The 15,815-nt window shown below is 41.7% G+C and overlaps 2 protein-coding genes across 2 annotated transcripts; both read left to right on the forward strand.

The window, feature by feature from the left end:
- Positions 1–3,137: 3,137 nt before the first annotated feature.
- LOC107379295 (peroxidasin homolog) lies at positions 3,138–12,066 on the forward strand. The gene is made up of 10 exons (XM_015949995.3): positions 3,138–3,245; positions 3,482–3,652; positions 8,067–8,318; positions 8,393–8,659; positions 8,765–9,016; positions 9,225–9,476; positions 10,083–10,361; positions 10,427–10,538; positions 10,734–10,800; positions 10,915–12,066. Exons 2-10 carry the CDS (start codon positions 3,592–3,594, stop codon positions 11,233–11,235), a joined length of 1,863 nt encoding a protein of 620 aa, XP_015805481.3. The 5' UTR covers positions 3,138–3,245; positions 3,482–3,591; the 3' UTR covers positions 11,236–12,066.
- A 111-nt stretch (positions 12,067–12,177) lies between these two features.
- On the forward strand, positions 12,178–15,753 carry irgq2 (immunity-related GTPase family, q2). Its single transcript, XM_015950136.3, has 2 exons — positions 12,178–12,340; positions 14,407–15,753. The coding sequence occupies exon 2, from the start codon at positions 14,409–14,411 to the stop codon at positions 15,546–15,548; it is 1,140 nt and encodes a 379-aa protein (XP_015805622.3). The 5' UTR covers positions 12,178–12,340; positions 14,407–14,408; the 3' UTR covers positions 15,549–15,753.
- Positions 15,754–15,815: the final 62 nt, after the last annotated feature.

The raw sequence follows: 15,815 nt of genomic DNA on the forward strand, positions 1-15,815 counted from the left end.
ACTGAAGAGGTGACACAAAGCCTTCTAGCTGAGGGGGTTGGTGGCGGAGATGGTGCAGCAGAGTAATGGTTAAGAATTGAAAACAGTTTTTCAAGTTGTTGCTTTTGTTGGAAGGAGTGAGCTTTTTTGCAGCTTTCAGTGAATATTAGTCTTTTTTAAGAATCAAAAAGAACATCACAAGGGTGGACTTTTAAAGTAAATGGGAAAACATTGTAATGCAATAGCATCTTATCAGATCTGCATCCTGACCTGGAATTAGTTGAAGGCAAAGAATAAGAAATATTTTTTTTTTTACATTTCTAGCAATCGCAAAATTACTTTTTTAGTAAATAGTGTGCAAAGGTCAAACACGTGAACGATTAACGCTTGAAATGACCACACCCTTCACACACGTCCACACCAACGATCCACTCTGTGATGGATCAGAGCAGCAGGAGAGGGTTGTGTGATGAGGTGGAGGTGATGCATGCATCGTACGCAGAAAGCAGCTCCACGATCAAGATACGTGTTTCAAAAAATGTAAATAGAGGAAAAGTTTTGAAATCCTGTTGTTTGAAATGAGCTTCTGCATGCAGACACATTTTATTATGAATTATATTTATATGCATTAATGTGACATTTAAAATGAAATTGAGTTGCAGCAATAACTGTATTTGAAATCAAATTAAAATAAATGCTGAGTTTGTTCCTCGCTGCGACTGGAGAGGTGTTTGGTGCTCTTGTGCAACACATTCCACTCATTTTGTTTTTTCCTTTTTTTAATGCAACACGTTTCAACGTCTTGTATTTACATCATTGATGGCGACTTTTCAGATGATTTTTAGTTAGATTTTCTTTCTTTCTTTCTTTCTTTCTTTTATTATTTATTTATTTATTTTGAACCAATTTAATAAAGTAATTTAAGGTCTTCAAAGTATAAAAGCAGACTGTGAGAATGGGGAACTAACACTTAGAATGGAGAGATGCTCTTTAGGGAAGTATGGTTATGGTCACCACGGTGACTTTGCTGATCGCTTTAGACGCAGCTATTTCACAACATACAAACTAGAATGTGTTGCATGAACGGGATATTTAAAGTTGCCTAAATTATTTTGTTCCATCACACCTGTACAGGTGTCTTTTTTAGGATGACAAAAGATGTTTTTGCACATACAGGTGCTGGCCAGTAAATTAGAATATCATCAAAAGGTTGAAAATATTTCAGTAATTCCATTCAAAACGTGAAACTTGTACATTATATTCATGCAATGCACACAGACCAATGTATTTCCAATGTTCATTACATTTAAATTTGATATTCATAAGTGACAACTAATGAAAACTCCAAATTTGGTATCTCAAAAAATTAGAATATTCTGAAAAGGCTGAATATAGAAGACACCTGCTGCCACTCTAATCAGCTGATTTACTCAAAACACCTGCAAAGGCCTTTAAAAGGTCCCTCAGTCTTGTTTTGAAGGCACCACAATCATGGGGAAGACTTCTGACTTAACAGCTGTCCAAAAGACAATCATTGACACCTTGCACAAGGAGGGCAAGACACAAAAGGTGATTGCTAAAGAAGCTGGCTGTTCGCAGAGCTCTGTGTCCAAGCACATTAACAGACAGGCGAAGGGACGGAAAAAATGTGGTAGAAAAAAGTGTACAAGCTCTAGGGATAACCGCACCCTGCAGAGAATTGTGACGACAAACCCATTCAAAAATGTGGGGGAGATCCACAAAGAGTGGACTGCAGCTGGAGTCAGCGCTTCAAGAACCACCACGAGGAGACTCATGAAAGACATGGGATTCAGGTGTCGCATTCCGTGTGTCAAGCCACTCTTGAACATGAAACAGCGCAAGAAGCGTCTCGCCTGGGCCAAGGACTAAAAGGACTGGACTGATGCTGAGTGGTCCAAAGTTATGTTTTCTGATGAAAGCAAGTTCTGCATTTCCTTTGGAAATCAAGGACCCAGAGTCTGGAGGAAGAGCGGAGAAGCACAGAATCCACGTTGCATGAGGTCCAGTGTAAAGTTTCCACCGTCAGTGATGGTGTGGGGTGCCATGTCATCTGCCGGTGTTGGCCCACTCTGTTTCCTGAGGTCCAGGGTCAATGCAGCCGTCTACCAGGAAGTTTTAGAGCACTTCATGCTTCCTGCTGCTGACCAACTTTATGGGGATGCAGACTTCACCTTTCAACAGGACTTGGCACCTGCACACAGTGCCAAAACCACCAGCACCTGGTTCAAGGACCATGGTATCCCTGTCCTTGATTGGCCAGCAAACTCGCCTGACCTTAACCCCATAGAAAATCTATGGGGTATTGTGAAGCGGAGGATGCAATACGCTAGACCCAACAATGCAGAGGAGCTGAAGACGACTATCAGAGCAACCTGGGCTCTCATAACACCTGAGCAGTGCCACAGACTGATCGAGTCCATGCCACGCCGCATTACTGCAGTTATTGAGGCAAAAGGAGCCCCGACTAAGTATTGAGTGCTATACATGCACATTCTTTTCATGTTCATTCTTTTCAGTTGGCCAACATTAGAGAAACAAACATTTTTTCATTGGCCTTTAGAATATTCTAATTTTCTGAGATACCAGATTTGATGTTTTCATTGGTTGTCACCTATAAATATCAAAGTTAAACGTAATAAACATCGGAAATACATTGGTCTGTGTGCATTGCATGAATATAATGTACAAGTTTCACGTTTTGAATGGAATTACTGAAATATTTTCAACCTTTTGATGATATTCTAATTTACTGGCCAGCACCTGTAAATTAAATCGTTTCAACCATCATTATTGATCTGAAACTGTAAATGTACATTTTCACATGTTGACTTTGTAGTTCAATACAAACAGCAATCCAAAAGACAGAAGAGCATGATGTATGATGAGGAAACCAAAAAACACTCACTGCTTTCTCAAGAAGACTCATTTCAACATGTTTTTGTCTTTGTGAATGCGTAAGAAACACACACACACACACACACACACACACACACATTTCCCTTTCTCTACAACACAGCAAACAAGAATTCTTTATTTTTAAAGGTAAAAATCCTCGTTTGAAACGAAAATAACATTGCTATAGTTTTAGTTTCTAACCACCTGAAGATGCTGGCAGTTTGGTGAGAAGAGAAGTAACTCTTGGCAACAATTGTTCCACCCCCCCAAAAAGGAAGAGCGTGAAGTGAAGAGACCAAGAGTCAGTAGACGTTACTGGAAGCAAGAGAAGACAGAAATAATTCTTACAGGTAAAACTCAACATTTAAACATTATTTTTCTTGTACTTTTCTTTTCCGTGTGTTTCTGTAACATATCACACATAATGCTCGTAAAAACAATGTTGTGGTAAAACGCAGGGCTTAAAAAAGCACAGCAGCAGATGCTGAAGCTTCTTAGATGTGTGAAACTGGTCCCGAGGGGGCTGGAGGCATCCACATGATTCATATGAAAATGTAACATCCTGTGTTAACATCTGTGTTGGCAGCTGTGAGGCTGCTCCCATGGTCCAGTTTGATCAACCAGACTTCCTGTTGTCTTCTTCAATCATAAAACTCATGTGAAAAAGTTACTGGACCTCGTAATCACGGAATCAAAATGCTGATTGTCCTCGGGGCGACTCTGTTCTTCATCGTGACAAACATCAGCTCTAGTTCAGGTAAACCTTACTGCAGTCGTTGTTCAGCAACAAAAATATTTTGAATATACAGGTGCTGGCCAGTAAATTAGAATATCATCAAAAGGTTGAAAATATTTCAGTAATTCCATTCAAAACGTGAAACTTGTACATTATATTCATGCAATGCACACAGACCAATGTATTTCCGATGTTTATTACGTTTAATTTTGATATTTATAGGTGACAACCAATGAAAACATCAAATCTGGTATCTCAGAAAATTAGAATATTCTAAAGGCCAATGAAAAAATGTTTGTTTCTCTAATGTTGGCCAACTGAAAAGAATGAACATGAAAAGAATGTGCATGTATAGCACTCAATACTTAGTCGGGGCTCCTTTTGCCTCAATAACTGCAGTAATGCGGCGTGGCATGGACTCGATCAGTCTGTGGCACTGCTCAGGTGTTATGAGAGCCCAGGTTGCTCTGATAGTCGTCTTCAGCTCCTCTGCATTGTTGGGTCTAGCGTATTGCATCCTCCGCTTCACAATACCCCATAGATTTTCTATGGGGTTAAGGTCAGGCGAGTTTGCTGGCCAATCAAGGACAGGGATACCATGGTCCTTGAACCAGGTGCTGGTGGTTTTGGCACTGTGTGCAGGTGCCAAGTCCTGTTGAAAGGTGAAGTCTGCATCCCCATAAAGTTGGTCAGCAGCAGGAAGCATGAAGTGCTCTAAAACTTCCTGGTAGACGGCTGCATTGACCCTGGACCTCAGGAAACAGAGTGGGCCAACACCGGCAGATGACATGGCACCCCACACCATCACTGACGGTGGAAACTTTACACTGGACCTCATGCAACGTGGATTCTGTGCTTCTCCGCTCTTCCTCCAGACTCTGGGTCCTTGATTTCCAAAGGAAATGCAGAACTTGCTTTCATCAGAAAACATAACTTTGGACCACTCAGCATCAGTCCAGTCCTTTTTGTCCTTGGCCCAGGCGAGACGCTTCTTGCGCTGTTTCATGTTCAAGAGTGGCTTGACACACGGAATGCGACACCTGAATCCCATGTCTTTCATGAGTCTCCTCGTGGTGGTTCTTGAAGCGCTGACTCCAGCTGCAGTCCACTCTTTGTGGATCTCCCCCACATTTTTGAATGGGTTTGTCGTCACAATTCTCTGCAGGGTGCGGTTATCCCTAGAGCTTGTACACTTTTTTCTACCACATTTTTTCCGTCCCTTCGCCTGTCTGTTAATGTGCTTGGACACAGAGCTCTGCGAACAGCCAGCTTCTTTAGCAATCACCTTTTGTGTCTTGCCCTCCTTGTGCAAGGTGTCAATGATTGTCTTTTGGACAGCTGTTAAGTCAGAAGTCTTCCCCATGATTGTGGTGCCTTCAAAACAAGACTGAGGGACCTTTTAAAGGCCTTTGCAGGTGTTTTGAGTAAATCAGCTGATTAGAGTGGCAGCAGGTGTCTTCTATATTCAGCCTTTTCAGAATATTCTAATTTTTTGAGATACCAAATTTGGAGTTTTCATTAGTTGTCACTTATGAATATCAAATTTAAATGTAATGAACATTGGAAATACATTGGTCTGTGTGCATTGCATGAATATAATGTACAAGTTTCACGTTTTGAATGGAATTACTGAAATATTTTCAACCTTTTGATGATATTCTAATTTACTGGCCAGCACCTGTAGCTCTCATTCCCTGGGCGGGGGGGGGGGGGGGGGGGGGGGGGGGGGGGGTCTTTACAGTAACTATACAAAAAATATGTATAAAACTACAGCCTAGAGGCTCTTTTACGCAATGCCAGGAATGCACAGGTGGTAGGAATGGCCAATCGCACATTAGCAAGTCTCCAATAGATGAGCTTATGGACAGTTCTAATGGGAAACAGGTCAACCAGTGTTTAACATAGCATAATATTGTTTTTGGACGGTAAAAAGTGCAGGGGACAAAAATTGACTTCGGAAAAAATGGGGGGACATGTGTCCATGCTCCCCCCAAAACAACTACGTCCATGCTCATGCTGCCTCGAAGAGTGGAAAATACTCAAGAAAAGGGTGAATGACTATTTCCCTTCAGTTCTACTGCTCCTTTTCTCAGTAAAACAGGCTACTGGTGTTGCTTTGTGCTTTAAATTACTATAGATCTTATAAAATGTTCAATAAGCATACAGCTTTCATTTATTTTTACATTTGTGTGGAATATTAACAGTTAAATACAGAATTAATGACTGGTCAAAGATAAATATCTAAGATAAATGCAGTTCTTCTTGTTATTAATGTGTTCAATTTTTGAACCAGTGACTCTTAAAAAAATGGACAAACCCACTCATAGCTTTCTGTGGGGCTCATTTGAAGTCAAATCCCACCACCGCGATCTTGGCTGCGTGTGTCGTCACTACCGCCTAATCCAAAAATGGACAAAGAGGTGTGGCTGTGAGGGTTGAAGCAAATGAATGACACCCATCAAACTCTGATCCAATGTAGCTACAAGCTAACTTTAAGTTAGCATGGAGCTAGGAGCCAATGGGGGGGGTTTAGCCAGCCAAAGCTAACTGAGGTTTTTGGGCGCTCTTAGCCAGAAAAACACGGTTGAGCGACTCAAATGTGAAGCATGCATTGACTCAAAGAGCTTCGGCATTTCTGTGGTCTCCGTCAGAGTTCCACAGGTGGTCAGAACAACTACAGCCTCACATGGGGGCCTGCGGCTGAGTGGCACGGCTGCCCCAGGAGACAGGATCAGCTGGCGGCGGCCACCTGTGTGTAAGCAGTGTTATGTTAAATGCAGCGTTTTCCCCATTCAACCAAATAAAGTACAGATGTATAATTTTACTCACTAATAAAAATGAAGCAGAAACTTTTTGGATGATCTGTTATTGCTATACCACAGCTTGCCCTCTTTGTCCAAATAATTCCACGAATAACATCCAAACACAAACACACAGAGGACACAGCTAAAGTTCAGAGAGTCAAAATGGCCAAACATCTACTAAAGAGGAGTCCAAAGCACTTTGCGCTACAGTGTTACGTCCCCGACATGAGATGGTAAAATGTGAAGGATGGGGATAACATAAGAACTGGACAGTGGATATTAAAAGGGTTTTATTGTTATAAAAAGGTTCTAAAAACGAGCACCACAGACGACGAGCATCATAAAGATAATGCAACACACACAAACTCTCAACAAGGTTAACATTTAAAGACGAATGATCAACTATTAAAACACCTGGTTAAAACTTAGTTAAAAGTTCAACCGGAACGAAGGTGTTTAAAACCGAAGTCAATCATATTCCACAAACGAAGTTAACCTTTAAAGCAAACGAACACACGAATACAAGATCCCACAGGATCGCTCAAGAGTTTAAACTTTAAAGTTAAACTCATAAAAATAAAGGAACGAACGAACAAACGAAGGGGTTAAAACAAAAATCATGGAGAACAGCAGAACCCCTGCACCGCTGGCTCCCAAGCGAACGAAGGGCTATTAAAACACCTGATTAAAACAAAGGTGTTTACACACACACATTCACATGATAGTGATGATGAGCTACGATGTAGCCACAGCTGCAATGGGGCACACTGACTGAGGTGAGGCCTGCTGGGTGCCACCAGTGCCTCCCACCACCACCAGCAGGCAAGGTGGGTCAAGTGTCTTGCCCAAGAACCCAACAGCAGCATTCTCTAGTCTGAGCCAGGATCGAACTTGCAACCTTCCAATTGCTGGACAACCTGCTGTACCTCCTGAGCTACTGCTGTCCCTCAGTGTGAATCCCAGGCTGAGACCTTCCTCGGAGCTAGCCCCTAGCAATGATGCTACCAATGAAATCTAATTATTCATAATTTCAAGCATTTAATTACATCTAAACAGAAGAGTTATTTTAAAAAAGTAATAATAAACTCTGGGTTTTTTGAACCAGGCTGCAAACGTGTATTTCTGCAGTGAAGTTAACATTTTTAACATGGGAGTCAATGTGCATTTGCTCGTTTCTGGTTCCTGCCCCTAGTGGATGAGGGTGGGTCTGCAATTTTTTGGCTTTGTACACAACTGCAGTACACAAATTTGGCCACAGGAGGCCATTCTTACTTCATTCACCTTTAGCATAATTACCAATAAAGTTCTTGTGTCAACTAAAGTCAGAATATGAGATGATCTGGGAGGAGTTATCCAAAATCTTGCACATCAAAAAGTTTATAATCTCTAAGTATTATTTCTTTATCGAACTCAGAGGCTCGTGTCCTCCCGTATATGCAGATGCACGAGTCCAAAAGGGTTGTGCAATTTCTCTATCAGCCAAAAGGGGGAGACAAAGTGTCAAGACACACAATATAAATCAGTTAAAATCAAATCCATGCAACTTTCTTAACTTTGTTTTGATATATGAAGATCAAATTATAACCAAATGTTCTGATTCCTTAAATATGTCCAAAACTATGGTTTAACAGACGTGAAGAAGCCGGAGATCGCAGGAGCAACAACGGCTGAGGAAGGCGATGCTCTGACTCTGACCTGCACTGCTGATAGTTCCCCTCCACCTTTAATCACCTGGACCAAACTTGGCTTCAACACCAGCTTGGTCAACAGAAACGGATCCCTGATTATTCCTAATGTGACAGCAGGGGATTCTGGACTGTACATCTGCACAATAAAAAACCTGAACACCACATTGACAGAGAAAGTGGACGTTAAAGTTAAATGTAAGTTTGTGAAGCGTTCAAGACCCACATCTAATTAGACTTTTTCAAATAAATCTAAACATTTGTTTCATCAGATGTGAGAAAACCAAAGATAGCAGGAAAAACGGTGATTAAAGAAGGCGATACTCTGACTCTGAACTGCACTGCTGATACCTTCCCTCCGTCTTTAATCACGTGGACTAAATCTGGCACCAACAAAACTCTGAGCAACAAAACCGCACCTGACTCTGGAACATCTGATCTTCTTGTTCACAACGTGACAGCAGAAGATTCTGGACATTATCTCTGCACGTCAAACTATCTAAACACCTCGACACAAGACGTTAACGTAACTGTCATCAGTAAGGTTGAACTTTGTTGGGTTTTTTTTCTGTACAAAAAAATTCATTATTGCATGATATTTCCTTGAATGATGCCCATAATTTGCTTTAAATCTTGTCTTAAAGTTCTGGGAAAAGTGAAGATTGCCGGAGACTTGGATGTCATGGAGGGTCGTTCTCTGAATCTGAGCTGCGGCGTTGACGGTTTTCCTCAAACCTTCCTCACTTGGACCAAACTTAGCTCTAATAGCATCTTAAACAATGGAACTGGATCAGCCACCCTTTTTATTTCTAATGTTACGTCAGACCATGCAGGACGGTACATCTGCACAGCAGAGCACCTGAACAATACAGAGAGGGTGGATGTTAAAGTAAAATGTAAGTTTCTTCAGATATTAACAACATAATGCTGTTTGCAGTTTTAATTTGACAAATACTAAACCAAAATACACAAATGTATGCTAAAATTAGATCTATAACTATAGAAAATTAGGTTAATGGTAGTGAGACTCACTTACCTGTTATTTAAGATGTGTGAATGTTGTGATTTCTCTCTATAATTTGAAAAAAAAATCATGTGTTACAGACCAGAGAAGCCTCCGAATCAGCGGAGAGACGGCTGTTGTAGAGGGTCAAGTTCTGAACCTGACCTGCAGCATCGATAGTTGGCCTTTGTCTTTTATTACCTGGACCAAACCTGGGTTCAGCTCAAAGAACGGCACCGGAGCTGCAGCACTCGTCATTTACAACGTGACAGCTGTGAATGGAGGGTTGCACGTCTGCACCGCCGAATATCTGAACAAAACTCTGAGGGAAGAAGTGAACATTGAAGTGAAAAGTGAGTTTTTTTTTTTACCCAATAGGATTTAGTTACTTGATCCTTGTTTTCAGACTTTTTGAACAATGTCTTCCATCTGGACTCTTTAATGTTGCAGACATGATCAAAAAGCTCGTGATTTGATTTGCTTAAGCTGATTTTGTTAACCAGCCATTTGCAGGATTGTTAACGTTTCTGTGGTGTTTCATGGCTTTAAAGGTGAAAAAGCATTATTTAAATCTTATTCCTGATTATAATCGGTCACTCTGACTGTCACTTTCATGCAGGCTGAAGATGAAAATAGTCTCCTACACCTATCTACTGCATTAGCTTAGAAAAGCCTCACATGTCACTTAACATTCATGGACTCGCCCATCTTGACTCACGAAGGGGAGGCCTGTTGTTAGTTTAGCGTCCAGGAAACAGCCGAGGATGTCTCGTCTGGTAGAAGCTAACTGTTAGCATGAGTAAGTCCACCACCCAGCAGAACTTCTCCAGGCTTGTGTTATTGGTAGAGATGAAACTTTGCAAGTCAGTGGTAGAGTTGCGTTGCTCTTATCCAATCGGCGGTGAGATGTCTAAAAATAGCTTACATCAGACTTACTTTACCGTTCTGCCTCCCTCCAGTGTTACCAAAGATCCTAAACGAGTCGGGATGCGAGGCTCAGCGGGACCTCCTGACCTGTGTGTGCATCAGTCAGGGGTTTCCTTTACCCAGAATCGAATGGCTGCTGCAGGAGAAGCAAACAGATTACTCTTTCAACACCGAAGTTTCCACCCACACAGTCAAAAGCACCGTTGTTCTGACTGAGAACAAACCCAGCAGGGCCTCAGCTGTGTGTGTCAGCTGGAACGAAAATGGGAAATTAACAAGGAATCTGATGACAAAGAAAGTGAATGAAGCAGGTAGCTGATCTGTGGACTCACCTTTGGAACAGATGGGTTTTTCATAACTGTTGTTTTTATTGCAGGTCAGTTTGTGAAATTTCTCCAACTCGTCACACAGCCAGGAACAATTATCCCCTTTGTGATCGGCGTGCTGCTGTCAGCGCTTATTCTCTGTTCGTGCAGATGGTGCTGCAGGTGCATCTCACCTTTTTATTCAAATGTCTTCTTCATGTAGCTCAATTTTAAAATCATAATTATGGGAGAAAAATGCAGAAATGTGTGCATGGAAAGACCATTAATAGTAAAATGTGTTGAAAGCATATTTATTTATTTATTTATTTATTTATTTATTTTTACCAATTTCTGGTCTTAAAAATGATTTCTTTGTAGGAAAAAGCAAAAGATGAGTCCAGCTGAGACTCTGGAGATGGAGATGATGGGTCAGGAGAATCCACCGGTACGTGTCATATGAGATTGATGACCTCTAGTGGTGAAATTACAGAATTCCCATCTTTGTTCTTTGATTTGTTGAAGCTTCCCTTTAACTGATTACTGTTTCTTCATCCCCCAGACAAACAACTGGGGACCAACAGAGTACGGGCAGTTCCAGGATCAAGAAGTCGAGGGGATGGAAGGTGGAACGACGGATGTCGATTACTCTGATATTAAATTCTTTGCGTTTGAGAATAAACAATCTGCAGGCAAAAACGGAAAGAAAAAAGAGAATTCAGACACAGATTATGCTAAAATAAAACCAAAAGAAACACGGCTGAAGGTGGATGAAGGAGACAAAGTGGAGGAGGAGAAGGAGCTAAACCTCTGTGCTGAAGAAGTGAAGGGAGAAGATTTAGCTGTTTACTCAAACGTGTCAGAACTGATGGACCAAATCTGAAGATGGCAGCTACAAGGTGTGTTTGTGCCTGCAATCAGTTCACCAGGGGAGAATATTATCAAAAAGAAGAGAAAATGGATTCCCTCACCTCAGAATAATGTTCTGGAGCGTTAAAGTAATAAAAAAATACTAAACTGTTGATTTATTTAAGCATAATTGATTATTTTTAGTTGTTTTACTGAAGGAACAAACGTCTTCTGTATGTGAGCCAGATTTAATGTTTTTAATGTAAACCAACAAAGCCACACACAGATCAGACATTTCCTGATAAAAAGACAAGAATCAGAAAAGAAGGGAACGAAAAGTAGAATCCGATGCAGCAGCAGGTGTCGCCGGGTGTTTTGCATCTTTGGTTCTTCTGGATGAATTAAAGTGAAACTCTGTTGTGCAAATTAAAGGAGGCTTGAACAGCGGTGCATACCTCCATAACACTGTTCCTCTTTATCTCTAAACAAATGCATGCAATTTACAGTTGAAGGAGAATAGCTCTGGGTGTTCGCAGATACATGAAAACGGGTGGCTGAGAAACAGATCATCAAGGCTTTGTTTTTATTTTATCTCCAGAAATGTTTACAGCTAAAATAATTCTATTGTATTTATTTCTGTCTGTGGAAAACACAATTATACACTGATATGCTGTCAATGTGTTCCACAACCTTAGTTAAAATGGAGCTTTTTCCATATTATATTGTATGTTATGATTATAATTCATATTTTCTTGCTCTTTAGAGGGAATTTGGAATGTAACGCTGCGCGTAAATGCAAAAAAGGTTAAGATGTAAAAGGAATTGCACATTTTCACAATAAAAAAAAGTTGTTCATGAGTGTTTATATCTGTGTAAACAAACATGTGTCAGCAGTTTTGCGCACACACACACACACACACGCACACACGCACACACACACACACACACACACACACACACACACACACACACACACACACACACACACACACACACACACAGTGTTCATGGTGGATTAAGGTTGAGCCAAGAGGATTAGAAAGTTCCACTAGATGGACGGATGCTTTAAATAGAGCTCGACTCAGGGCTTCAACATCAGAAGAACCAGAACCAGAGGACTCTCAGCTATACACACACAGGTGAGTGTGTTTAACTGATATAATTGCTCTGCAGCTCATTCAATTTTAGAGATTTAGTTAAAAGCTGAATATTTATAAGAATTGGTCTTTAGCTACCCTTTAGTAATCAGGTGTCCTCCTGAAGGAAAAAGGCAGAATGTTTTTGAACATTTTAGTGAAACGTTTCAATTGGAGAGATAGAAAATCAAGCTTGAAATCAAGTGAAAGTACAAAACCTACATCCGTCCGTCTGTTTTTATTTATTTGTTTATTTATTTTTACCTGTTCGGGTGTGGGCTGTAAGGGTAGCAGCCCCAATAGAGGCCCAAACCACCTTTTCCTCAGTAATCTTCACTAGCTCCACCAGTGGGATCCTGATGCATTCCCTGGTCAATATGATCCTTCCAATGAAGCTGTAGTGTAAAAAAAATACACATTTAACTATTACGAGCCCAGCATGTGTCATATTGTGGACATTAATTAAAGGTATAATAATGTCTCATTGGAGGGAAGGTTACATTGAAACAGATTTACTTACAGCTGACTGGGAGGTTGTTAGTTTATATCTTTTCAACTTAGCCAAAAAAGAGGGACACAGTCTTTGATTACAATCTGTGAGCCTGCGAGGTTACCAAATCTGCACCAGCTAACACAGCAGCGTTTTGGAAAGAGCTGAAGCCAGTAAACAGGAGCAACTCAGAAGTTATTTCTTGTACCCCTAAGAAGCCACGGCATCGTTTTGGTTTGCTCTAATATCGAGTAAAGAAGGCTAGAGGCCATTGTTGAGCTAACAATGCTAACGGTGAATTAGAAAAAAGTGGTCAGCTCCAAAAAATCCAAATCAAGCTACTTTTTCAATCACCAACAACTCCATAAATGAAATGTATGCATGAAGTGAATAATGAGTCAATGGTAGTGTTTTACTTTCTTTGATGAGTCGTTCAGGACTGTAACAGCAAGCTAACAACCACACTTTCTGTAATGCCGGAGACAAACTACTGTAATAAGTGTAGTAAGTGCTCCCTACCGTAAAACACCCAAATAACTTACTGTGTATGACTCATTTTCACTGAATCTTCTGGTGCCGACCTGTACATCCATGAAACTCGTGGCAAGGGAGTGAGAGAGTCACTTGTGTATTTAGAAAATGGGCTGCAGTACCCACGTTTGGCCACTGGTTGTCACTCTTACATAATGCACTTTTAAATGTAGCAATAAAAACTCATTCAATTATTGGCTAATGTTTTTGTTACAATATGTAATAGAATAGAACAGAATTCTATTTTACTTTATTTTACTATGAGCATCTATAACAATATGAGAGCAATAAAGAAATAAAATTGGCCCCTTATACTTGTAGATACTTCACCAAGGGTCAGTATACACATAAAGGACTGGACTTACAATGAAGGTACTAGTCCTGATGTTCCCTCTGCTTCAATAACAGAAGTAGTTTGATGAAAATTTTCAACAAAAGTCTACAAAAAGGAAACCCCCAACTTTTTTTGACCCCACGGGGTTGCAAATCACTAAGTATGATGTACTGCGGTGTAAAAATAATTAATATTAATGGATAATTAGAGCGGCTGCGCAGTGACGTAGTGGTTAGAGCTGTTGCCTTGCAGCGAGAAGGTCCTGGGTTCGATTCCTGGCCTGGGATCTTTCTGCATGGAGTTTGCATGTTCTCCCTGTGCATGCGTGGGTTCTCTCCGTGTACCCCGGCTTCCTCCCACCATCCAAAGACATGACTATTAGGTTGATTGGTCTGTCTAAAAATGTCCTTAGGTGTGAGTGTGTGTGTGTGTGTGCATGGTTGTTTGTCCTGTGTGTCTCTGTGTTGCCCTGTGATGGACTGGCTCTCTGTCCAAGGTGTACCCCGCCTGATTGCCCATTGACTGCTGGAGATAGGCACCAGCCTATCCTGCGTGGACAAAGCGGGTTCAGAAGATGGATGGATGGATGGATGGATGGATGGATGGATGGATAATTAGAGCTTTGTGTGTCTTCTTGTGTGCCATTTGGCTCTTCAGTAATGTTTGTGTAGTTCCACCAGAGACAATAACATTTCCATCCTCCTCTTCACATAGGCATGGCTGATGTCTTCAGAAGCTTGAATCTACTTGAGACCCTCAAAGAGTCTTTAGAGTCTAACAAGTTGTCGGATGTTAAAGATGCAGTGGAAGATCTCCTCATCAGCAGGATTAACTTGGCTGTGGTTGGGGACCGCGGAGCTGAGAAAGCCTCCTTCATAAACTCGCTTCGTGGCCTTGGGCCTGATGATGATGGTGCAGCTCCTTCTTCGCCCCCTGCTCCACCAGAGGAAATAGCTGGTTACCCAAATCCCAAACACCCTGACTTCCGCATCTGGGATCTCCCAGCCTTCCCAACCACATTCCACTTTGAACCAGAAGAATACATGAACAGATTTAAGTTCCTCCGCTACAATGCTGTCTTTATGACATTCACACAGACGTTCCAACCCAACACCGTGGCACCTTTCATGGAGGCTCGATCGCTGCCACGACAAAATGTTTACTTCATCCTCTTAGCTTCTGTAGAAGATACAGACAAGAGCCTGGAAGAGAAGAGGAAAGCCAGTCTGGAGGTGCTGAAATCCCTGGGAGTGAAACAGACTAAAGTCTACCTGGTCAGACCTTCCACCCTGGAGAGGTGTGACCTCCCTGACCTCTTGGTGGACATGAGTAAGGACCTTCCAGAGATCCGAGCTCACGCTCTCCTCCTGGCTCTCCCAACTCTCACTCCAGCTCTGGTCACCCAGAAAAAGGAGGCTTTCCAAGCTCTCATATTTGCCGCCGCCTCGTTATCAGGCGGGGTGTCGGCTATTCCCGTTCCTCTCGTGGCATCTATGGTGGACTCGAGCATTGCAGTGCGGATTCTCACTAAGGCACAGCTCTCTCTGTGCCTGGACGATGAATCTGTTGACCGTCTGGCCCGGCGGCGAGGCAGGGAAGGGGCAGAGCTTAGGAAGCTGCGAACGTGTGTGCTGTCAGTGGAGGTCACTAAAGCAGAGGTGAAAAGACGACTAGCAGCAGCAGAGAGGGAACAGTCCACCGTTTCATCAAAGCTGCTGGAAATGGCGATGCCTCGACATGCTCGCTCAGTCGGCCGCTCCTTCGCCGCCATGCTTCAAGCTCTGAACGGCGCTGTTGACGAAATGGCTGCAGATGCTGAGAAGATAGTGGCAGCAGCTGTGGGGGAGGGAAAATGACAGTTGTTTTAATCTTCATTAAGTCTGCAAGCATCAAGTTTCCTGTAACATCACCTTAATGAAGTTTATAAATAATACGATTGTTTTCTTTCTATTGAAAAGTGTTGCATTTGTTTCAGTTTGATGGAGTATTAAAAGACTCTCTGTGCCCCAGAAGTAAGACCTTTGATTATTAAACCTTTGAAAAGCAGAAGTGAAAGAAAATACCACATAGAGAAAGAGAGCACACACACACACACACACACCTACACACACACACACACACAC

The sequence above is a fragment of the Nothobranchius furzeri genome, chromosome 5 (assembly GCF_043380555.1).
Source record: "Nothobranchius furzeri strain GRZ-AD chromosome 5, NfurGRZ-RIMD1, whole genome shotgun sequence".
Taxonomy (NCBI): Eukaryota; Metazoa; Chordata; class Actinopteri; order Cyprinodontiformes; family Nothobranchiidae; genus Nothobranchius; species Nothobranchius furzeri.